The following is a 25,601-nucleotide window of genomic DNA, read 5'->3' as shown; positions in this document are numbered from 1 at the left end:
CCATGGCATCGACGCAGCCTCCATGCATCGGACAATCATGTAAATATTGCTTCGTGACATTTCTGGGTGTCCTTTTACCACTCACAGTGCCTCTCATCTCCGGATCAGGTTGTAAGCTCCTCGGGAAACACACAGCGTAGCTTAACAGTGTATTTTCCTGGTTCATAGCATGTGGCATCTGCCCCACAATTGTCACTGGGTTTCCCAACTGCAAAAACAGTGCTTTTGGTGATGCCTGAGGGTAGGCAGCCTCAATTGTGAAGGTTTCCTAGATTATCTCAGTGGATGTTAAATTTCCTAGATTATCTCAGTGGATGTTAACTTTCCCAGACTATCTCAGTGGATGTTAAACCTCCCAGACTATCTCAGTGGATGTTAAATCTCCCAGATTATCTCAGTGGATGTTAAATTGGACCATGGGAACCTTATCTCCCCAATAAGATGTTAAATTCCTCGAGGACAAGGACTGTGTTACAAACCTTTGCCACTTGACAGCACCCAGAAGAATGATGCTCAAGAAATCCCTGGGTTTTCTGGAGGAGATATTTTTGGTCAGTGGGAAAGCCTCACAACTTGTGAACAGTTTTCTTTCTTTTCTCTTTTCTTTTTTGGCTGAGCTGCACGCCACATGGGATCTTAGTTCCCTGACCAGGGATGGAACCCGCGCCCCGTGCAGTGGAAGCACAGAGTCTGAACCACTGGACTGCCAAGGAAGTCCGATAATTTTCTTATTGTCAGAGAGGCCAACTTTTTACCCTGTCCCTTGGACTCTGAGATGTAGGACTAAGGGGAATGGACTTGTGACCATGGCCTCTCGTTGGATGTCAGAAGGGGAGAGAGTGAGATGCTTGTAGGGCAAAGCTGAGGGACTGGAAGCCTGAGCCAATCTCTAGTTGGATCCTACTTGGGGCTTCAGTTGTTGCCTTTGCTCTGGTGGTGGCCCCTCCACCGTCTGACTTCCCATCCACAGGAAAAGGATGGGCTGCATGCCCAGAGTCAACCTGCCCACACCGAGTCCTTCCACACTGTCACCAGGCATAGGGATTCCAGCTGCCGTCACAGTCCTTGTGAGGCAAGGAGCCTCCAACTCAGCTACAGAAGAAAACCAGGCGGCATAAGTACAGAGGATGCGATGTTGAGCGAAACAGATCCCTGCTTTCATGGAGCTGACCTTCTAGTGGGGAAGAGATAACTGAAGAAAACGTGAAAGGAGCCATGAGAATGTATAACAGGGGAAGTAAACTAAGATCTAGTGGGAGGGAGATGACCTCGATCTTGCGGAGTCCTCAGGCTCTCCAGCTCACTCTGGCCCTGATCAAGCCTGATGCAGTTGCTCACCCACTGATTCTGGAGGCTGTTCATCAGCAGATTCTGAGCAACAAGTTCCTTATTGTACAAATGAGAGAACTTCTGTGGAGGAAAGAAGATTGCCAAAAGTTTTACCGAGAGCATGAAGGGCGTTTTTTCTATCAGCGGCTGGTGGAGTTCATGGCCAGTGGGCTAATCCGAGCCTACATCCTCGCCCACAAGGATGCCATTCAGCTCTGGAGGACAGTGATGGGACCGACTAGAGTGTTTCGAGCACGCCACGTGGCCCCAGATTCAATTCGTGGGAGTTTTGGCCTCACTGACACCAGTAATACAACCCATGGCTCAGACTCTGTGGTTTCAGCCAGTAGAGAGATTGCAGCCTTCTTTCCTGACTTCAGTGAACAGCGCTGGTATGAGGAAGAGGAGCCCCAGTTGCGCTGTGGCCCTGTGTGCTACAGTCCAGAGGGAGGCGTCCACTTTGCAGCTGGAACAGGAGGCCCAGGGCCAACCTGATGCAGGCCTGTCGGTCTGTGAAGACTGGTGGCATCGCCCAGCCTTTTCTCACAGAACTCTGGTCCAGAGCATTCTCCTAGGACCAGGGAGGTCTGGGGCTCATTGTGCCATCTCTGCTGGGCACCGTCACCTGCATGAGGTGGCTCCTTACTGCCACCTCTTCTAGAATCTAACTCTCTATCTACCTCTTCTCTGGAATGTTCATGGGTGGTTCAGAGGAATGATGGCTCCTTTTTTTTCTGAGAACTATTCATCCTTTTTCAAGCAGGAAGTTGCCTAATTGACTTGCCTAAAAAATGCAGTGACTGTATTAGCAACATTTGGTTTATTTTCCTTAATAAAAGTCAGTATTCTACTGAAAAAAAAAAAAAAAAAGAAAAAAGAAAACCAGGCAAGGGACTTGGCCACGAAGGCCTTCTGCTCCCCAAACGGCAAGTTAACAAGTGCTGAGTCTAGGGCTGGTGAGGTGCAGGTAAGCCATGCCCTCTTGGTCAAAGGCCATCCACCCCCCAGCATACCCTGTGATGAGAAACACCTGCTGCTTCTCAGCAGGGACCTCTACCTGGCCTTCAAGGCCCTTAGGAATCTGGTCCCCCTTTTCTGATCATTTATAAGCCACTCCCACCCTCACAAATCGCTTGCTCTGGCCAAAGCGGGCAAACCTGCCCTTGGCAACATGGGCCCCTGCCTCCCTGCAGCCAGTCATTCTCAGGACCCGGCTGTAGCATCGCCTCCATGAAGCCTCCCCTTGCATGGACCACTTGCTGGTAACCAATCCTATACAATCTCGTTTATACTACCTTTTCTCATGAGCAAATCTTACATTTCAGTGAAATGCCCTAGGCAGAGACCCTCTCACGTCTGTGTTCCCCTGGCAGCTCATGCAAAGGGACACTTGAAAGACACCAGGGGCAGGTGGATCAATGAGTCGACGTTGGGCTCTTCCCTTTGATGCTTGCAGGGAGGGGGCCGCAGAGCAAAGGTGACTGAGCCACTGGACACATTTAGGGGGACACAGCCCAGAAAAGAGGTAGCACCCGGCACCGAAAAACAGAAGAGCAGCACGGCTCAAACCCCGCCCGATGACATCTGTCACGGACCGGCGTGCGAGCTTAACTTCCTGAGCTGTACAGTGAGGCCAACACGTGTTCTACTCACCCCACAGGATCCGTGTGACAGTCAAGTGAGACACTGTACAGAAAGTGCTTGACAAGCACGGCACACACGGTAGCTGGCGTTAGCTATCCGTATGGAGTGGAAAAGAGCTCAGACAGGGGCCAGCTCTCGGCCCTAGGGCGAAGGTGGCTTTTATTTCCTTTCTTGGGAAGGGAGGGAGAGGGGAGCTTTCCCACACACCAACTAAGGAAGGGGTGGGTGCGCCCCCCAGAGGAGGGAGCTGGGAGAGCCGGAGGACCATTCAGAAGGGCTCCTCCGCGTCCGCTTGCTGGTCCTGGGCTGCAGGGGGTGCTTGAGGTCACTGCCCTCGGGGTGACAGCTCCTGCAGGGCTGGAGGCACACGGAGGTATCTGCTGGTGTCCACGAAGAGGAAGGGGGAGCAGGTGCCCTGAGTGAGGGAGCAGGGGGCTGCGGTGGCCGGCCCCACACCTGACGCCTGCCCAGGGTGGTAACTTTCATAAGGCCTGGCTGGTGTGACGCTTCTCCCGAGAGGGGCCGCTGGGGCCCAGAGGCATTGCTCGCTCCGACAGCTGGCCCTTTAAATGTCTATCTCAAACTGTGACTCTTCACCTGGGGAGAGAAGGGACAGGGGTTCAGGTGAGCCTTGGGCGCATGGCAGGGCTGACATTCCAGAGGCCAGGAAGAGGCGTTGTTTTCCGCTTCCGTTCTGTTGTTCCCACAAGGAGAGCAGGGACCAGGAGTTCCTGGAAACACACATCCAGCTGCACTCCCTCCCCCCACCCCAAACGAAGCCCAGAGGTCACGTCTCCCCGAAGGAGAGGTGACAGCCCTGAATTTTGTATGATTTGTATCATCTTTAATAAGAGTGAATGGCTCCTTGTGATTTGAAATAAATATAACTTCACAGACAAATATTCCTGAAACATAAAATCTTTCTGGGCACACACCCCAACTTCCGGTTTAGAAAATGGTACCCTAACCTACTAGCATACATCCGATTCCCTGCAGAATAACCTGACCCCGCGATACAGCAGTTATTTGGGTAATTCAGCCACTCACTGCCCTCACCCAACTCTTACCATTAAAATTTCTAAATAATTCCTGCTGCAGCAGCTTCTTTTCCTCTTTTTTTTTTTTAATTTCCTTTTTTTCCCCCAAATATTTATTTATTTGGCTGTGCCTGGTCTTAGTTGTGGCATGTGGGATCTTTGTTGCTGTGTGTGGGATCTTTTAGTTGCGGCTTGTGGGATCTAGTTTGCTGACCAGGGATCAAAACTGGGCCCCCTGCATTGGGAGCGAGGAGTTTTAACCACTGGACCACCAGGGGGGTCCCTTGATTTCCCGTTGAACGGAACTGCCTCATTCATGATCTCCGGGTCGACGCTGCTCCAAGGGTCCACGGGGCAGGATGCTTGCTTTGAGCCCCGCCAGGGGAACAACTACCCTCGTCTTGTCTTCAGGTTGTGTTTATACAAATGTGTGGGTCCAGGGCAGGAGCCTTGGCTTCTTATCCAGTTCAGCAAAATGGAAAATCATGTCCCTCCCTCTCCACTACACCCCATCCCAACAACCATGCGGACTATATCGTAGGGTCAGAGCCGCAGGCCTGGGACACTGCCGGGCTAACCCGTACTTGTTACAGGTCACAGCAGCTCTAGAAACCAGGAGTGAAACGGGGGTGCACGTGGGGGTGAGGGACAGCCTTCAGGTAGTGGTGATGCACCATTTCAGGTGTTGACAACCTCCATCCTCAACTACCAGTCTTTGGTTTAAGTGGGGACCAACCACGTGACTCTCTCCCTCCTTCCCTCCATCCTTTAACAAAGGGCAGGGAATCTGGCTGCCTGGGGCCATCCTTCCTACTGCGCTCTGTGTGCCCGCGTCCACCTCCCTTCCCTCCACGGCTCTCCAAGTCTGAAGGCAAGGCAACCATGGCTGTCTTAGGGGGTGGGGTTCCCAAGGTAATAATGAACCACATCCTGCCGGCCCTGGGCAGATGGGTTCTGCTGCTGTCAGCAGAGCCAGCCCAGCCTGAGATGCCAGCAGCTTCCTGTCTGGGCTTGGTGTACTGCCTTCAGGTGAAGGGCCAGCAGCTTCCAGGCTGACTCACGTTGTCTGCAAGTACTTATGCTGCGTCTTCCCGTAGCGGGAGTGCTCAGATGCTCCGGCCAGCCACTCCTGGTGCCACAAAAAGGGCATCACACACCTCTGCTGGGGTGGCTGCTCTGACAGCTTGGTGGGGTGGGGGTGGGGAACAGACACCAGGAAGGACCCATCTAACCCACGTCCAACCTGCAGAAACAACTGGGTGCACTGTTTCTACCGTATCCAGAATCCGCTACAGACACCCTGAGAGAAGGCATCCCGGAAGCCTTTCCGTTCCCACAGACACGTAATTTCCTAGAGGGCGAGGACGCTGTGCCTTTGATAAGTCACCTTCTGCACACAAACATCATGGGCGTGTTCCAAGTGTTGCCGACACACGGAAATGCTTCAGGGACAATTATATAAAGGTTATCAAAGTGCTTATCAAAGTGGCTGTGTGATCCCCTGGCCTTTCAAACAAGCTCCCCGCTGAGATTATGTGATGAGGCCATATCGGGTTCCTGGGCCCCTTTCATGGGGAAAGTTGGTTCCGATAAAATTTCTACCCCCCAGTCCCTACCCTGACCCTCTGGACTGTGGGCTGCACCATCTGGAGAAGCATCATTTCCCTCCCTGGAACTCCCCCCGCCCCCCTCGAGGATGGGACCACACGCATTCCCTTCCCAAGGGAGGGCCTGGCGGAGCCCTCCACTCACCGCCCACCGCCGGCTTGTCCTCTGGGCTGCTGCGCAGGTTCTGGCTGGCTTCCGTGGGGGGTTCATCACCCGCGGGGCTGGTGACCCCGGGAATGGTGGGCAGGTCCCGCGGGGGCGTTTTGGTCACAGGTGAGTTCCGACACTCCATCAGGAACTTCCGGTCATAGATGATCCTGGTGCCTGGCAAGGGCCGGGGACATTCATGAAGCCACTGCGAACCCGCCCCCCGCCCCCCGCTCTTTCCCCCCCATGTCTTTGAAGCGTGGCTGCAGCGCAGGTGGCAGGTTTTCCTGCAAAAGCCCAGACGGAGGAGTGAGGCTTACTCATGCCTGGCTGCAGCCCAGGACTCTGCGGCCACCAGACTTCCCCAACTCTCCGTCCGGCGGGCGCTCCGCTGGCCACCTGACCGCATCCTTCCTCCCCTGTGCTCGCTGCTCAAAGCCCACCAACTCACTCCCCGACTCTGTGCCATGTCATCACTCACGACAATCTCTTTTTTTAAGTCTTTACTGACTTTGTTACAATCTTGCTTCAGTTTTTATGTTTCGGCTTTTTGGCCTCCCAAGGCATGTGGGCTCTTAGCTCACCACCCAGGGATGGAACCAGCACCCCCTGCATTAAAAGGTGAAGTCTTTTTTTGGGGGGGGAGAGGTAAACACATTTATCTTTTTATTTTTTATTTTCAAGAACTCTTTTTTTTAAAGGACTTTTATTCAGATAGAATTGACATACAATAAACTGCATATATTTAAAGTGTACAATTTGATATTTTTTTCTTATTAGTAATGTTTATATGGCAATCCCAATCTCCCAATACATCCCACTGCACCCCCCCCCCCATTTTCCCCCCTTGGTGTCCACTATATCTGTTCTCTACATCTGTGTCTCTATTTCTGCCTTGCAAACGGGTTGATTGTACCATTTTTCTAGATTCTGCCTATATGCGTTAATATACCAATATTTGTTTTTCTCTTTCTGATTTACTTCCCTCTGTATGACAGTCTCTAGGTCCATCCATGTCTCTGCAAATGTGGAAGGTGAAGTCTTAACCACTGGACCTCCAGGGAAGTCCCCACTCACGACAATCTTACCCACAGCGGAGAAAGTATGTTTTTTATGCATTTTTCAATTCTGTCCTTACAGCATCCTCATGGGATACCCAGACTCTTTAACGCCATTTTACAGAGGAGCAAAGAGAAAATTAAGTGATCCCCCAACCAGTAAAAACTGAGAACTCTTCCTGTCTGGACTACACGGAGGAGAGTGACACCCGAGCCCTCCCGCCCCACCACGCTCTTCACTCAGCCCACCTCCCCTAAGCCACCCCCACCCCACCCAGCATCCGTTTAACCATCTGCTCCGATGTGTCACCACACTGCATTCTACACGGTCGGCTGTCCATTCCTTTATTTTTATTTCTTTACCTATTTTTAAAAATGGGTCCTTTAGTCTATTTATTTCTCTCTCTCTTTTTTTTTTGGCTGCACCACACAGCATGTGGAATCTCAGTTCCTAGATCAGGGGTAGAACTGGAGCCCCGGCAGTGGAAGTGCAGAGTCTTAACCACTGAGCTGCCAGGGAAGTCCCTCCATTCCTGTAATTTTCACTCTCCTTTCTCATGTGTCACCCTAGGGTGAGGGGCCATGTCTTAAAGAATTATTCGCTATCCAGGACTTCCCTGGTGGCGCAGTGGTTAAGAATCCGCCTGCCAATGCAGGGGACAGGGTCTCGATCTCTGGTCTGGGAAGATTCCACGTGCCACGGAGCAACCAAGCCTGTGCGCCACAAATACTGAGCCCATGCACTGCAACTACTGAAGCCTGCATGCACAGCAACAAAGACCCAATGCAGACAAAAATTAAAAAAAAAATAAAATCTATTAAAAAAATTATTACTCACTATCCTTGGGACTTCCCCGGTGGCACAGTGGATAAGGCTCTGCGCTCCCAATGCAGGCGGCCTGGGTTGGATCCCTGGCCAGGGAACTAGATCCCACCTGCCACAACTAAGGAGCTCACCTGCCGCAACTAAGGAGCCTACTGTGCTGCAACGAAGACCCGATGCAACCAAATAAATGAATAAATATTTAAAAAAAAAAGGAAGAAGAATTATTCACTAACCTAAAACCACCCAGGGGAACTCCCACAAGCCCTGCAGCAGGGCTAAAACAAAACCAAACCACCCAGGACCCCTCCTATGAAGGCAGCTGCCTGAGAGACTCCTTTAAAAAGGAGTGTTTTCTCAAGCAGAGAACCCAGGAGCCTGGTGGGGGGCTAGCTGACTCATCAAATATCAGTGAAGAGTGAGGTGGTTACTCCTGTTGGGCCCTTGGTTAATCCTGATTATCTCTGAAGCACCAGTATGGTCCTCCTGAACGTTTGCAGATGGTCCCCTTCTCAACAAGGAGCAGGCAGGCCCCAGGCTCCCAGCCTTCAGCAGCCAGAGGAATCTAGCTAGAATTTAAAACTGTCTTGTTGTCATTATGTTTCTTTTTATAGCTACCTTCTATTTACGGCAAGTGAATCTGGTTTTCCATATACAGTTGTGATACCAAGCTTCCTTTTAATATATACAATAGGATATAACTGAATATGGTAACAGTACATGCTATATATTACATGATATATGTAATAATAAAAACTAAATTTAAAAGGGAAGGTGATATAGAAAGAAACATTAAACATATGTATAAGTAAAATGCAAGCTATGATGAAGACGGCAGATGAGGAGGGCTAAATTAGGAGTTTGGTATCAATGTACACACACGACTATATATAAAATAGAGAACCCACAAGGGTCTACCGTATAGCACAGGGAACTATATTCAATATCTTATAATAACCTGTAACAGAAAATAACCTGACAAAGAATACATTTATATATATGTATAACTGAATCACTCTGCTGTAAACCTGAAACTAACACAACACTGTAAATCAACTGTACTTCAGTTAAAAAATAAATACAGAAAAAAAGGCTGCGGATGGACGGTGAACGGCCCTGGTTTAGAAACCAGGATGCGAGGACTTTAGGATTGCTCTTCCTTATCAACAGCCCTGAAATATGTCCCTCACGTTAGGGCTCTGCTGAGTGATGTTCCAACAGCTGAGATTCATTTCTCGTTGAGCACTGTCTCTCTGTTAACCCCCGGAGACAGGAGAGGGTCAGCTTTGCATCGCTGAGCTCTGATGTGACTTAATAAGATTGGGCTCCCAGTGCTGAGTAGGACTCGAGGTGCCGAAGAGCAGAGGATGGTGAGAGATACCCGAGGATGAGCGTCGCCTCCTTGCTCGTGCTGGCCCAGTCGGACTTGGTCCTGTTTGGGTGGCCACCCAGTCTTTTCTTTTTTTTTTAAATAAATTTATTTATTTATTGGCTGTGTTGGATCTTCGTTACTGCTGTGTGGGCTTTCTCTAGTTGTGGCGAGCTGGGGCTGCTCTTCCTTGCGGTGCGCGTGCTTCTCCCTGCAGTGGCATCTCTCGTTGTAGAGCACGGGCTCTAGGCACGTGGGCTTCAGTAGTTGCAGCACGTGGGCTCAGGAGTTGTGGCTCTCGGGCTCTAGAACACAGACTCAGTCGTTGTGGCACATGGGCTTAGCTGCTCTGCAGCATGTGGGATCTTCCCAGCCCAGGGCTGGAAGCCGTGTCCCCTGAATTGGCAGGAGGATTCTTAACCACCGTGCCATCAGGGAAGCCCCGGCCACCCAGTCTTGATCTCCTTGTCTGAGAGGCAATAATGCTGAGGCTGTCACCCCTTCTCCTCATCACCCGGAGGACTAAAGTTCAGAGCTCATGTTTCTAAGAGGGAGAGAGGGACAGCAAAGAACAGAGACCTGAGGCTGTACTTTAGGCTCTGCTACCAACCAGCCGGGTGGCCCAGTGCCCCTTGCCCTCTGTGCCTGCCCCCCACCGCATCTGGGCCTCACCTGTAACACGAAGGGCTGTGTGCCTATGAGCCCAGTGGGCTACAAATGGAGAACAATGGAGTCCTCTCCCTGAGGGAGGACGTCCTGGCTTCAGAGATGGGACCATTTTTCTGTTTCTTAGTCCTCACGGCCTGGCACCTTACCTCCTTGCCTACCCCCCATCTTGGCTTTTTTTTTTTTAAATTAATTTATTTTTATTGAAGTACAATTGACTTAGAATATTGTGTTAGTTTCTGGTGGCCAGCAAAGTGATTCAGCTTCATGTATATACGTGTATATATATATACACATATATATATTCTTTCTCACATTTTTTCCCATTATGGTTTATTACAGGACATTGAATATAGTTCCTTGTGCTATAGTCAGACCTCGTTTATCTATTTTATTTTATTTGGCTGTGCTGCACCGCTTGTGGGATCTTAGTTCCCTGATCAGGGATTGCACACAGGCCTTTGGCAGTGAAAGCACAGAGTCCTAACCACTGGACCTCCAGGGAATTCCCTGTTTATCTATTTTATATGCAAGAGTTTGTATCTGCTAATCCCAAACTCCTAACACCGCTTTGGCTTTTTTGTTGGTTTGTTCACCACACCGTAGGGAACTGACCCCACTGGAGTCGAAACTGAGAGATTCGATTGTCTCAAAAAAGAACTTGGAGGTTGGCAGCTTCTGGGGAGGTTTCTTTAAAGGTCACGAGCCCCCAGTGATTTTTCAAAACAATTGTGTTAAAACAGAAATAACATAAAACTTACCATGTGAACTATTTTTAAATGTACAGTTGAGGCGTGTAAGTACATCCGCATGGTTGTACAACCCATCTCCAGGACTGTTTTCATCCTGCCAAACTGAAACTCTATCCAGGAAACAACTTCCCCTCCCCTCCCCCTGGCACCCAGCATTCTACTTTCTGTCTCTCTGAGATGGACTGCTCTAGGTACCTCATATTAAGTGGAATCATACAGTACTTGCAACTGGCTTATTTCACTTAGCATTATGTCATCAAGGTTCATCTTACATGGCTGGACCCCCTGTGGGAATTCCCGTCCATTTGAGGCTCAACAGTATTCCACTGTATGGATACAGCAAATCCACAGACATTCGGGTGGCACCCACCTTTTGGTTATTGCTGCCAGGAACATGGGTGTACAAATATCTTGAGACCCTCCTTTCAATTCTTTGGGGTACATACTCAGAAGTAGCCCCAGCATTTTAAAAGTCAGTAATTACACTTTTGAGCTAATAAAATCCATAATCTAAATGCCAGCAGAGGTGGCACCCAAGACACCCACCATCAGACTAATTCAGTTGGGCAGGGAGGCTGTGGGGGGGGTAAACAGGGCATCTGGAAAGTCAGCTGACAAGGCGCTGAGCCTGGGAGGGGAGGAGACCACAAGCCACCACTGACTCATTTGGGGCCAATGAGGAATGGGAGCTGATGAAGCTGCTTTGGCTTTTTAACCCTTTCTTCTTCCAGCCCACCATGGGATCCACCACCACACAGCTTCGGTGAACGGTGATCTTCTGGAACTTCCCTAAGCCTCCTACAGATGAGGCAACCTTAATAAAACATTCAAGGTCCCATATTGTCAAAAATAGGGCACCCTTGGCTGACAAGGCTGCTGTGGTCTCCCAGAGCTGGGGACCTGGCCTGCAGACAGGGACAGGGAGTGGGAACCAGCAGGGGGTGCTGAGGTCCCTGCGAGGCTGAGCAGCAGTGGGGGGGGGGGGGGGGGGCGCCAGTCAGGTGCGGTCCTCTGCAGCCTGTGGGTGTCACATCAGGTGGTCCCCACGTAACACGCCGCAGCCGAGGGCCTCCTTCCTCCCCATGTAAGGGAGAATGACCCACCTCCACTAGGTTTCTATAAACAAGAGCTTTTGGGGATCTGGGCAGCTTCTAGATGGTACAGCCAAGACAGGTCTCCCTGCTGCTTCTCTCACGAGTCGTGCAAAACACCTAGAACAAGAAGTAGAAGCACATGCTCCCCCCTGGATGCAAATGGGGCTCCAATTGTTCTCCAAATCATGATCCATGAAGACGGAAAGAGAAAGGAGGAGTGGTTCTAACAGAGCGGTGAAGGGTGACAATTAAAAGCAGGAAGGTGGCAGCGGAGGTTCTAACAAGAAGCCAGCGAGGTCAGAACCCAGGAAGGTTCAGGAATCAGAGGCATCAAGGAAAACGGGGATGGGGGCTGAGAACAGGGGGAGGTGTCACACGTCCCTCCCCCAGGAGAGGGGAGACAGGGAAAATAAGTAAAGCTGACCTCTTGCATGGTGGCCACAACCCCCCAGCCCTGCCCTGTTTCAGAATAAAGAGTAAACATAAAGATCTATAGAAATGATTTTGGGAGGAGGGTATCCCAAGTGCAAAAAAATGACTAGCCACTAGGTTGAGCCCACCAGTCTCTGCAACTCACAAGGGGCTTCTGGTCAGCTCTTAAGCACCTCACTCTGAAATATAAACAGCCAATGTATCCATGCATTTCTGAGAAAAGATCACAACATTTAAGGAGAGATTCAAACAAACCAACAGGAGGAAAGAGATAATAAAGGGAGTAGAAGACAAAAAGATAACCAATTAGAGATAGTACCCAAATCTTGGATAGTAGGAAGTCAAGAAAGAGAGAAAAGAGAAATTGATCAAAAGAATTTACTTAAATGTAAAAAAAGAGAAGAGACTTTTCCTGAATTGAGAGATGAGTGTTGAAACACTATTTGACTATCCAGTGCAATGAATTAAAAAAATCACCAGTTTAAGATTCGTTGTAAATCATGGTGAAAAACAACAGGTGCCCACGAGGATTGGAATAAGAACACGTCAATTTTTTCAATGGCAGCATTGGAAGCCTGAAGACAGTCGGTCAAATGCCTGCCTGATCCTGGGGGAAAAGTCATTCTGACAGTTTTATACCCAGCCAAATACTAACCACGTAAACTTTGCACAATAGAGGCATTTTCAAAGTGTCGGGGGGATCTTCCCTGGTGGCACAGTGGTTAAGAATCTGCCTGCCAATGCAGGGACATGGGTTTGAGCCCTGGTCCAGGAAGATCCCACGTGCCGCAGAGCAACTAAGCCCGTGCGCCACAACTACTGAGCCTGCACTCTAGAGCCTGAGAGCCACAACTACTGAAGCCCACGCGCCTAGAGCCTGTGCTCCGCAACAAGAGAAGCCACTGCAATGAGAAGCCCATGCACTGCAACAAAGAGTAGCTCCCCGCTCTCAGCAACTGGAGAAAGCCCACGTGCAGCAACGAAGACCCAACGCAGCCAATAAATAAATAAAATAAATAAATTTTAAAAATAGAATAAAATAAAATAGAAAAGCTACAAGGATATATTGAACAGCACTGGGAAACATAGCCATTATTTTGTAATAACTTTTAATGGAGTATAATCTATAAAAATATTGAATCACTATGTTGTACACTTGAACTAATACGAGGGTGAGTCAAAAATTATCCACTCTGGTTATGTTAAAACTTCTGTTGGCTGCACTGTCTTATCAGCACTCTCCGTTCAAGGCTACCGTCTCCCCAGTCACTGCTGTGCAGGTATGAATGCGTTACATCAGTTCATCTGCAACTGTGGTGAGAGCAAAAATGGATGCCCCACTTATGATTTGCACGAAAGAAGAGCAGCGTGCAGTCATTTGTTTTTTGTGGTCTGAGGGTGTACCTGGTGCTATTATTTATCGAAGATGTTGTGCGCAGTATGGAGAAAGTGTTTTGTCGCAAAGAACTGTGTATGAATGGATAGAGAAGTTCAAGGAAGGTTGCACAAGTGTTAACCATCAAGAAGGAGCTGGACGCCCATCCATGTGAAGACATGAAGACAGCGGTGCATTCGTGGCTCACAGCTCAGCCTAAAACATTTTTTAATGAGGAAATATGAAAGTTTGTTGACAGATGGACAAAATGTATTGAAAAGCAAGGAGATGGTGTCGAAAAATGATGTATTTGTCTTTTCTAAAATTTAAAATAAAGTCTACAGCCGGAGTGCAGATAATTTTTGGCTCACCCTCGTATAATACTATAGATCAACTATACTTCAATAAAAAAATAAAGACAGGAAAAGTATCATAGGTATTTTAAAAATTTCACATATACTAATAAATCCTCATCTACCAAAAAGGCAAGTCAAGAGATAAAATCAAGACAAAGTTAGAAATATGACAATAAATACCTAAAGAAAGAGCTGAAAAATGTTGTTTCTGAAGATGGGGGTGGCAGAGGTGAGAGGTTGCTACTCTGTTTAGAAGCCTTTCAACAGTCCTTTTGAGTTTCAACTATTTACATATAAAAACTTTAAAAACTTTTATTGTGGAAAAATCAAGCACATAGGGAAGTAGACAGGAAAATATAACTTTATATATATATATAAAACTTTGATTTTTTTTTTTTAAAACTAAGGGACAGGTTAAATAAGTCATGGATCAGATATACAATCAATGCTGTGCCAATACTATTTGGAGTAAGAAAAGTGTGCACTGTCTACAGTATTGCATGAAAAATCACAGAACTGTATTTTATGTTTGGTTATCTCTGGGGACGAGATAAGGACTAAGTCAAAGAAAACATCTTTTACACCTAACATGTTTGATTGTTTGTTTGTTTTTTAAATATGAAACTGTAATAAGGATACAGGGATATTAAGCAAATAAATAAATAAGGATATAGGGTCAGAATCTCCTTTCCTAGTAAGTCAAGTTAAAACTGCCGTGGCTGCAACAAGCCTCCCCACCCCCTGAAAGCCCAGGAGGCTCTGTGCTGGGCTGGGGAAGGACCAGTGAGCTCACCCCTCCAGCATCTCCGGGCTGTGGGTATCAGCCCTGTCTATGCTAGACTTTAACTCCAGGACTGTATTCAAGGGTAGGGACAAGTGTTAACACTTGCCCACACAATTGCCAATCTTTGCTCAACCCCACGCCCTGAAGAGTAGGTGTGCTGGGTGGTGTATTCACTCATTGAACCCCTTTGTTTGTTTGTTTTTTGGCTGTGCTGTGTGGCTTGCAGGGATCTTAGTTCCCCAACCAGGGACTGAACCTGTGCCCCCCTGCAGTGGAAGCGCGGGACCGCCAGGGAAGTCCCTCACTGAACTCCTTTGAACCACAGCAGGCCAGGTGTGAGGGATGTAAGGGGCTGTTAGATACAGGAACAGCTCCCTGATGTTCCTGATGCTCTCCTCCCTGAGTCAGAGGAGAAAGACCTGCAAACAGATGATTACTGTCAAGTGTGTGGAGTCTAAAAACAGAGGCACAGGTGGAGAGCACAGGGGGACAGAGAGAGAGGTGCCCCACGTATACAGCTGGCGACAGAGAATCCAAAGCCATCCTAGACCTCTGAACCAGGGTCTGCCCTTGTGGTCCACTGGGTACGACTCTGGACTCCCAGTGCAGGGGGCTGGAGTTTGATCGCGGGTCAGGGACCTTGATCCCGCATGCATGCCTCAACGAAGAAGCCCGTGTGCCGAGACTAAAAAAGATCCCACGAGCCTCAACGAAAATCCTGAGTGCCGCAACTAAGATCCAGCCCCGCCAAAATAAATCAATAAATTAAAAAACCAAAACAAACGCAGACCCTGAACCAGAGAAGCATCCATGCACCCCAATTCTGCACTGCCCCAAAGTGCTGGGGTGTCCAGACGGGAGGTACTGGAGGTGCAGAGCAAGGGAATCCAGAACCTGCCGCCCTGCAGGGCTTGGGGGACGAGAGAGGTGGACCCCTCCCCCTCATCACGCTTCCAACCATTCATGTAGCTGGGATCCTGTCGGGGGCTGGGGGAGAGTTCAAGGCTGAGGCTGTCTTCTAACGGAAAGCCCATTTAAATATATCACCATAAATCCAGCTGGCTGTCGGAGTTCCCAGCTATGGAGAGAGGGCGTGGGAACAACACTGGGGGTGGGGGGCGGATTCAGTGCTGCTCTTGCGGCAGCCTAGTGGTTAGAGACCCAGCTCTCCCACCTGCTGGCTCTACCCACTCTGGGTGCTCTCGCTCCATGTTTCTGCGCCTCAATTTCTTCCTCTGCAGAACAGGGACGGTGGTGATGACGACAGTTCAACTTCACTGCGTGGGTCAGCACGGTGGCTGCCCCAAAGCAAGCCCTAAACAAACCGACCCGAGCTATTACCACGGCCGGTGTGGCTTCAGGTGACATATTCTACCCTTTATTCAGTCCCATCCACACCAGGGATCAGTTATATGGGGGCCAAAACAAAGAAACAAACAAAAAACCTGGGACAAATCAGAGGGGAGACCCTGTGAAAGAAGATACTTGTGGGGAAAGGGCAAGGGTGGAGGTGGGGCGGGTAAGGGCGTCCTCCATCCTTTTCTGATCCACAGAAACATGCTTTGAGAACCACCACAAAGGGACTTCCCTGGTGGCACGGTGGTTAAGAATCTGCCTGCCAATGCAGCGGGCATGGGTTCGATCCCTGGTACGGGAAGATCCCACATGCCACGGAGCAACTAACCCCAAGAGCCACAACTACTGAGCCTGCGCTCTAGAGCCCGTGAGCCACAACAATTGAGCCTGTGTGCCACAACTACTGAAGCCCGCGTGCCTAGAGCCCGTGCTCCGCAGCAAGAGAAGCCACCGCAATGAAAAAGAAAGAAGCACAAAGGGACGTCCCTGGTAGTCCAGTGGTTAAGACTCTGCGCTTCCAATGGGGGTGTGGGTTGGATCCCTGGGGGGTAGCTAAGATCCCACAAGCCGCCACGTGGCATGGCCGAAAAATTAAAAAGAACCACCACAAGCGTTGGCCTATTTGATAACCTGTGTCCTCTGGAACTTTAAACTCCAGATGTGCACCAAATGCAAGAATGGTATTTTTCCTCCAGGCAGACTTTGGGGAGAGGACAGCTTGCTTGAACGGATTAAGCAAGGCAGACCTTCGCCAGGGTCTGGTTTCCTTACCTGTAAACAAGGGCTTGTTCTGGGCTCATTCAAACTATTTTTAAAGCACGTACCCCTTGCCAAGCTTTAGAGGTAATCTCCCGGATCTGTTCCAGCTCTGATACAGACCATTTATTTTTAGGATCTCCTTGTGGGCAGGTGCTTTTCAAGTGGAGTAACTAGCCCCAGGGCAGGGAGGCAGCAGTTCTGGGCTCAAACCTGGTGCACCACGTATCAGCCCTCACCTCACAATCCCAGCTCACTCCTCAGCTCTGAGAGGAGGGTGCCAACGAGACTAGCGCCTCGCAGGAGTGTGCTCAAGACCACATCACCACACGAGCCCTGCCTGCCTCTGGGCCGGGGCCCTGCTCACAGCCTGACCTGCTAGGTCTCCGTGCCCCGCTGCACCCCCACGAGGGAGACACATTATCCTCAACTCACAGGCAGGAAACAGGCTCAGAAAGGCCGGCTCCTGTTTACAACATTACACTTCAACTGAGTTACGTTTACATTGCTGGATCTACACATGTTGGGTTTAATTATCATTGTAAATGTGGCTGAAAAGACTACAGTATATTTTGGCATTGAAGCTGAAAGTTATTGGGTACACAGAAAGGTTTGGAAAGGTGTAAATTTGATATTAGTAAAGCAAATATTATTGATGGAAGAATTACTACAATTCCACATTTTCTTGCAAAAAACAACCAAAGACTATACAGAACCCTGAAACAATAAAGGACAGTAACTATGAGTAGAAAACAAAAAGGTGGGCTCCTTGCAGCCATCCCGAGGCAGATCCAGCCCATGTCGCCTCCGACCCTAAACACCAGCCTCTGTTTACAAGGAGCAAGGCAGTCCAGGCCACCGGGCATCAGGCAGCACCAGCCACTGGGGTCTCCAGCCTTCTGCCTCCTCTTCTGCCTGTTTGGCCAGAACAGGATGTTCTCTGGGAGGGAGGCCTCCTAGATTCCTTCTCCATCGGTCCGGCCCTCGGGGCCAAGAGGCGGCTGGCTGGATGCGGCTCCTGTAAGTTGACACGCTGGTCCCTTGCTCTCCCTGGGCCCCCCCGGCAGGAGCACTCCTCCCCAGGGCCCAGGACGTGAGGCCCGACAAGAGTACAAGCACGGAATTCCTAGAACTGCTGTTCCCCTTCCAGGAGCGGGAAAGCATTTCACAACAGGGTCAGGCGGAGGGCTGGACGCCTGTGCTCGGACGCAGGCCAGCCGCCTGGGAGCCACGCACTCGGACAGCTTACACCCAGCTCAGTGGTGGCGCCTGCAGGGCTCTCCCTCCCTGCCCCCGCCCCGGGCAGGGGCTGATGGGCAGGGACCTCCCTTGCCGGGATGGCTGTTCTTGCTGGGCAGTCTGTTTGGCAAGCAGAGCCGACTGGCCGGGGAGAGAATCTTGGGAGAGGAGCAGAGCACCCTCACTCCAAGACTGCCCTTCAGCTCTGGCCCCACCAGCTCTGCAGAGAGAACCAAGATCCCCACGTCCTCGGGGGTCAGGGGTCTTATGAAGGTCCTGGAGTAACACAGGGCCCATCAGAGAGTGGCAAAGGGGCCTCCCTTCAGGCCCCACGAGGGAGCAGGCCGGCTCAAAAATTAAGCAGAAGAGACAGGCTTTTACAGGGGTGGTTGGAACAAAACAGCTGCACGAATTCTTCTAGTGCTGGCCCAGCTCCTCGCCTTTCCCTGTGCACCTGGCACAGCCAGGTAAGGCTGCCCCCGAAATTCACTACCAACATGGGGAGCGCCCATCTGAAATGCCCCCACCCCCGCTGTTGCTGGAAAGGGGCGGGAACCTGTTTTTTGTGTGAATGGAACCCCCCCAAATTCACATGCGGAAGCCCCAACACCTAGTACCTCAGTGTAACTGTATTTGGAGATAAAGTCTTTTAAACAGGCCATTATGTTAAAATGAGGCCATTAGGGTGGGGCCCTAAATCAACATGGTGTCTAGGGACTTCCTTGGTGGCAGAGTGGTTAAGAATCCGCCTGCCAATGCATGGGACACGGGTTTGATCCCTGATCTGGGAAGATCCCACGTGCAACGGAGCAGCTAAGCCCGTGCGCCACAACTACTGAAGCCCTTGTTCTTAGAGCCCTGCTCTGCAACAAGAGAAGCCACCGCAATGAGAAGCCCATACACCAGATGAAGAGTAGCCCCTGCTTGCTGCAACTAGAGGAAGCCCGTGAGCAGCACTGAAGACCCAACACAGCCAATAAATAAATAAATAAATTTAAAAAACAAAAAACAACATGGTGTCCTTCTAAGAGGAGAGAGAGACTCCACAAAGGAAGGATGACCACCAGGTGAAGAGCAAGAGGGCAGCCATGTGCAAGCCAAGGACGGGGCCCTCAAGAGAAACCAACCCTGCTGGCACTTTGATCTTGGACTTCCAGCTTCCAGACTAAGGAGAAAATAAACTTCTGTTGTTTACCCCGCCTGTGGATTTTGTTATGGGAGCCCTAGCAAATTAATATAGGCCGACTTTCCCCTTTTGCTCAGAAGAGCAGAGAGAAGCCCACTGATACACACACACTCTTTAAGGCAAGAGACCCAGTTCTTCACCTCCACACCATGTGCCTCACTGGGCGTGCACTGAGTGTGACCCCGCCCACACCCCCTGTAGTCTCCCCCCCACCCACCTTTGGACCGCTGGGCTCAGACACCTGACACCATCCTCCTTCCAGCACTCCAGAAAATCAAGGATGTTCAAGTAAAAGTGCTGAGCAGGGCTGGGCCAGCTCGGACTCCTCTGAAGGGTGTACCCAAAGCCCGGCCGCTTGAAGGGGAAAGGGGTAGGCTGGGCGGCGGTTAGTAAGAGGAGGCTTGACACCAAGTGAACATATGGCCCAGTGGTCTGGCACCACGGCCATCTGTACGGTTTGCTTTGTGGAGCTGGACAGAAGGGCTTCAAAACGGGGCATGGGATCTATGACTCAACGTTTTCAGGAAGGCGCCCTCTGTTCTGAAATCAACAGTCAATTCACAGGCTTGTGATTCCTGTCGGCTTCTACGCCTAGGCCTGGTTCTGCTGGCCACACAGCAGGACGGGCTGTCAAGTTCTCTTAAAGGACTGTTCTTTGAGGCTTGGTCCTTGTGGAAAATCATCTGAAAGTGTGGCCCGTGTAAATCCTCCGATCCCTGCTTGCACATGCAGCTCCTCTCATGCAAAGGAGGTATTTTCCCCTCTCTTTGAACCTGGGCTAGCCCCGTAGCTTGCTTTGACCGACAGAATACCATGTTAAGTGTCATTACGTGACTTCCAAGCCTAGGCCTTAAGAGGCCTTGGAAACTGCCTTGTAAATAAGCTCACATTCTGAATGATGTGAGACCATGAGGACAGAGAGAGAGTCCAACCTTCTGGATGTGCCCAGCAATGCCCAGACAGGTGGCTAAGGTCACCTTGGACCTTCCAGCCCACGGCAATCCAGCTGACAACTGTATGCAGCCAGATAAGTAGGCTCAGGCAAGATGATCAAAAAATGCCCAACAGGCCCAAAGAATGAAGAGAAATAATGGACTGTTGTTGTTGTTGAAGTTACCAAGTTTGGGGATAGCTTGTTATACAGCAATAGCTAACTGATACAGCCATTCACATCAAGACAAGTATCTCTGGATCTAGTATCTGAACTCTCCCTGTGAACCTTCGTAAACACAGGCAGTGGGTTACAAGGCCCATGTCTTGAGCATCCAAATGCCATGGACAGATGTCACCTATTTCTGCCTAGTCAGCAATACTGGCTGCAAACAAGTAACTAAAGAGCATCAATCCTAGTGTCTGAGACCTGGGCTCCAGTACTGACTTGTTCAGTAGAAAAAGTCACTTTCTTCCACTTTCTGCTCCATAATAATTGGGAATAATACTGGGATAAGTGGGGAAGTTCAGAGAAAGTTAGCTTCTGCTGCTGGGACTTTCCAAGATAAATAACTGTACCTGTAATGGAAAGGACAGAAAAGAAAACTTAAACATTCTTATCAAGCCAGCTCAGGCCCAGGCCTGGTGGTAGAGACACTACGTTACCCTGAGAATGCTTTCATTGCAAGAGTCTTTTCAACGCTTCACCTTCTAGACATCAGACGTGGCTGGTGGCACTACAAAGATGAGTAAGCCATCTCTAAAAGAACTTCCTGTCTAACCCAGGGAACAAACACGTAAACAAATACACGTGATTCATCGTTATGAATCACAAAGGAGGAACACTGCCATGAATTTCAGTAAGATGAGAAAGTTACAGATTCTTCCTGTTTGAACATACAAGAATCTATGTGCACAAATGAACACTTTTCGTTCATTCCACCTTGGGAAGCTCCTTTCTTCAATAATGCTGCTCTTTCCTAACTCCTCTTCTGGAATGACATCAAATAAAGACCCCGACAAGCAAATGCATCACTACTTTATACCAACAGACCAATATGGTACCATCCTGCTGGCCCTTTCACCAAATTTGGTAACGAAGGACATTTTTGTTCTTTCAGGAAAAAACAAACTCCTTTTTCAAATAACGAGGCCCTGCCACCTTTGAGGATATTGAAAAAAATAGGTAAGCCTCTGAGGGTTATTCAAATCCAACAGCTGTGTCTGCATTGTTAGAATGTAAGGCCTACCAGGCTAACCACATGGAGCGGGCGATTCTCACTTAATATCATACAAGTTCTCTGGGTGGGGTGAGCTGGGGTGGGGTGGGGTGGAGTATTGTGTCTAATTGTTTCAGTCTATAGATGAAACTCTGATGCATATAATTCTATTTCAGGTGTGACTTCATCTTTCTAACTTGCAGCGCGAGCCCTCGAGGTCGCGCTGTCTTCCAATGCCATGAAGGCCTTAAGAACAGGGAGGCCGTGGGCGTCGCAGGGAGTCTGGGATGCTCCACACCAGGGTTGCCATCAAAGTCTTTAATGCGGCCCACAGTGTGGAATGTTCCAAACGCTTTAAAAGGAAATTCAGGTCAGTGTAAAAAGAGGCCCATTACAGTTCCCTCCTCGCCTTAAGGTCAAGTTCTTTTAATCTATAATAAAGAGACAATGTGACTAAGGTCTGGGGATACTGGCTGTGCTCCGGCTTCAGTGCCCATCCCACCTCCCCCGCTTCCCGGCACTGTCTGTTCCAGGGCCAGACCTGGGATCTGCCCCAAGGTAAGCTTCCTGGGCACAGACTTTGTTTGTCTAACCAAATAGGGCTCCAGGAACACCTGCAGTCCTACCTGCTTACCTCTGATTAAACTTATCCAGGTCCAGGGCTTGGGTATGACTACCACCCAAGCAACAACCCCTGTAGCTTTGGGGTCAAACATCCGATAAGGAACTGGGAACGTACAGGTAGGTGGGGGAAGGGTGGATGAAGGTTTCTGACCCACTCAAAGGTTCTGCTGGTTTATGTGTTACTGGAGATTTTTACCGTTACTGGACGCCACAGACTCCACAGATATAGAGAATGGACTTGTTGCCAAGGGAAAGGGGGGGGTGGGGAAGGGAAAGATTGGGAGTTTGGGATTCGCAGATGCAAACTATTATAATACATATAGAATGAATAAACAATAAGGTCCTACTGTATAGCACAGGGAACTATATTCAATATCCTGTGATAAACCCTAATGGAGGGACTTCCCTGGTGGTCCAGTGGATAGGACTCCTCGCTTCCAAGGCAGGGGGCACGGGTTCGATCCCTGGTCAGGGAACTAAGGTCCTGCATGCCGCAAAGTGCAGCCAAAAAAGAAAACAAACAAAAACCCTAATGAAAAAGGACATATATGTATAACTGAACCACTCTGCTGTACAGCAGAAATTAACACATTGTAAATCAAATATACTTCAATAAAATTAAAAAAAAAAAAAAAACCCACAAAACTCCAGAGACTCAAATATTCATCTGTGACACTCCCTTAAGTAAATTTCTTGTAAGTTCTCCAGACACCTAACTTCAGATCAGCGGCTCAGCTTGTGCAGGGTTAATGACCATGGAAAGCAAACTGGAGTCAGAGGAATGGAGATGGCTCAAATCATCTGCTCTCATCTGCCCCCAGGGACAAACACAGCAGTGCCATTCCCAGCAAGAGTGACCAGCTTACTCCAGCAGCTCCCAACACCTCCCACCCACGTAGACTCTGTCAAAAGCCTGGCTCTCCAGACCCTGGTTTAAAGATAATGCCAAACCCAGCCTCCAGAGAAGTTTACCTGGATAGAAGCATCACTTTCCGTCAGACCGCAGGGGAATGAACTGGTGAGGGCTGTCCCATTCCACTAATTCCTGAGTGCTCAGAGTGTGGTAATTTACCCCAATCACTGGCAGCGAGTTAGAAATGCAGAATCTTAGGTCCTACCCTCAATCTACAGACTCAGAATTTGCACTGAAATGAGGTCCCCAGGTAACTCGTATGCACAGCGAAGACTAACAAACAGCACTCCAGACTGAAGAAGGGGGCCACAAATGACCTTTCCTTTTTAGGTTAAGCTCCTCTGCCCCAGCAAAGGGGTGGCAAAGGGTTGGGCTGAAGTGGCCTCTGGAAGAAGACTCCATGCCTTGGCTGAGGCAGAGACAAGCCTGGATTCTCCTGGTTTATGGACTGTGAACTGTGCCTCCCCGGCTGGACACCCCAGATAAGAAAGGTGTCTGTCCGGGCTTTAGGCTCCAGGCACTGCTAGCTTCCTTCCAACTGGCCTCAGAAATTAAGTTACCCTCTGATGCAGAAGACCCTTCTCCTCTCTCTCAGCTGAAGACCTTCAAAAAAAGGAGATTGGCTGAGATCTGCCCCAAACCCCCATTTCCCAGTGCACAGTGAGAAGTGGATAGGAGTTCCCTATGAACAGCATCTGTGGCTATTGCTTCCAATCTGATTAACCCCATGTAGCAGCAGAGGTGCAAAACAGGACTACCTGAGCCTTCAGGCCTGCCTCAGTGCCCACCCTGAACAGATCAAGCACAGGTTCACACTCGCACTTGAAGGAGCCCCAGAATTGTCCAGAAAGGTCCCGGTAGACACATCATGACACAGAAAAAGCAGAACAGCGCGGACTACATAAGGTCCAGCATGGAAAGAATCTGAGTCAAGAGTGGCAGGAAGGGTCGCTGGCAACTTTTCCCTGGATCACTTTGAATAGATGAGGCAGCATTTCTCCCCTCTATGTTTGCCTGGTATTTCTTCTTCAGTCTGGGGAAACGGTGTGGCACTGGGCAGTGGGCACATGTTTTGGGCCTCAGTGCCCAATTCCATAGAATAAGGCGGCACCGTTTTACGAGAACATCTAAAATCGCTAACAGCTTTAACGTTGTATGTTGAGGATCAAACAGCCCAGGGCCTCGGATCTGGATGTGCTCGCTGGTGGCAGGACAGCTGCCTGAGAAAATAAGCATGTGGCCCCGACGCTGGCAGGCGACTGGGCTGCAGCCCCGCCCGCGAGCCTCCGCCAGCACCCGAGCGTCTCCGCGGAGCGCCAGGATCTTCGGCGTTCGGGAAGGCGCTCGGGAAGGAGCAGTGCGAGAGTGTGTAAGGGGAGGGGAGAAGGGCAGAAGCGGGTGGGGACAGCGCGAGGACGGGAGGGAAGTGGTGAGCACAAGGATTTCATCATGCAAACGCGCGGACAGGTTTCATCAGCGCCGGTGCGCCGGGGCTCCGGGGCTGGGAGGGAATGCCGGGCTCCCGAGGGCAGCCCAAGGCGGGCCCCCACCCGCGCCAGCTCAGCTTCCTCTTCCTCATCCATTCTTGGGGAGGTCACACGGCTCCCTCCCCTCCCCCCGGACAGAAGAACGTGTTTTTCTGCACAGCGCTGCCCGCGGCCCCAGGTCCCTTCGCTGAGAACCACACGTGTAAAAGGACGATCTGCCGCCCAGGAGCTGCTGGAGCAGGCGAGCACCCTCGGCCCAAAGCTGGAGGTGCCTGGGGAAGGAAAAAGGGCTGGGCAAGAGTCACTGACTCCAACATCCCATCCCATAGAAACCCCAGGCCTGGCCCCTCCTTGGTCCGTGGGCCACCCTGACCCCACCCTATTCCGCCTCAGGGCTGCCCCCAGCACACCTCGGCTTGTGGCAGTCGTGGAAGCGTGCGTTTGTTTGGAATGGGGGGGGACTCAGCTGTCTCTCCCAGAAAGAAGGAAACTAATGTGCTGGCATGTGCAGCCGGGGCTCTGGAGTTTGCACCCAGAGGGCGAGCGATGGAAGGTGGCCTCCCGCTCACTCCCTGTGGCCGCCTCCGTGACCTTCACTGCCTCCCTGATGCCCCTTATCCGTTCTTCCCAGTCACCGCGCGCCGTCCAGCTGACGGTTCCTGGGACCCCCCCGCTCTGCCCAGTGCGTGCTCCCCACCACCCGCACCCGGAGCCGCCGCGCGGCCCCCTCCCCCGCCCCCGCGCCTACCTCCCGGAGTGGTGCTGAAGAGCGTGCCGCCGGGGGTGGTGCTGTAGTCCCCGGGCGGCAGCTGCACGCCGTCGCCGAGGACCACCCGGCGAGTGGCGGGGATGGCCCGGCTTGGGGTCTGGCTGCAGCTGCTGCCGCTGGACATGGTCTCCCGCGCGCCGCGCCCGCAGCCGGAGCGTGGCCCTGGCGCCCCTCCGGCCTCGCTCCGCCTCGCTCGGGCCCGCCCCGCCCGGGACCGCCCCTTCCGCCTCTCGCGCGGACACCCCCTGGGATTTGTAGTACCCGCTGTCCCGCCCACCTCCCCCGCGGCTGCGGGCTCGCGGTTCCGCCCGAGCGCTGGGTCGGAGGACCCCTACCGACCGGCTCCTGCGCGCGGAAGCCTGCGCCCCGCCCCTGTCCCATTCGGGTCCCGCGCGGCCCCGCCCCGGTCCCGTTCGGGTCCCGCGCGGCCCCGCCCCTGTTCCTTGCGGGTCCCGCTGACACGCAGGCATGGACCCGTCGGGTGAAGGGGGTAGTCGGGAAGCGTGTTTAGGTTCATGCCTCGCGGGGTCGGGGGAGCGTCTCGGGCTGTTTGGGGATCCTCGCCCACCCGGCCCATTCTGGGAAGGCTAGTTTCAGCAACGGGACGTCAGGCCGGAAGGTCCCCTCAGCCCTCCCTGTTCGTGCTC

General features: G+C 50.9%; 2 protein-coding genes across 2 annotated transcripts; one reads left to right on the top strand and one right to left on the bottom strand.

The window, feature by feature from the left end:
- The first annotated feature begins 1,125 nt into the window (after positions 1-1,125).
- LOC130830089 (nucleoside diphosphate kinase 6-like) lies at positions 1,126-3,113 on the top strand. The gene has a single exon (XM_057697025.1). It carries the CDS (start codon positions 1,216-1,218, stop codon positions 1,822-1,824), a length of 609 nt encoding a protein of 202 aa, XP_057553008.1. The 5' UTR covers positions 1,126-1,215; the 3' UTR covers positions 1,825-3,113.
- EIF4EBP1 (eukaryotic translation initiation factor 4E binding protein 1) lies at positions 3,107-25,156 on the bottom strand. The gene is made up of 3 exons (XM_057697027.1): positions 24,934-25,156; positions 5,763-5,942; positions 3,107-3,570 (listed from the first exon to the last, which is right to left on the bottom strand). Exons 1-3 carry the CDS (start codon positions 25,076-25,078, stop codon positions 3,539-3,541), a joined length of 357 nt encoding a protein of 118 aa, XP_057553010.1. The 5' UTR covers positions 25,079-25,156; the 3' UTR covers positions 3,107-3,538.
- Between the last annotated feature and the right edge of the window lie 445 nt (positions 25,157-25,601).

Source organism: Hippopotamus amphibius, chromosome 10 (genome assembly GCF_030028045.1).
Source record: "Hippopotamus amphibius kiboko isolate mHipAmp2 chromosome 10, mHipAmp2.hap2, whole genome shotgun sequence".
NCBI lineage: Eukaryota > Metazoa > Chordata > Mammalia > Artiodactyla > Hippopotamidae > Hippopotamus > Hippopotamus amphibius.
This window is presented reverse-complemented; position numbering and strand designations above follow the sequence as displayed.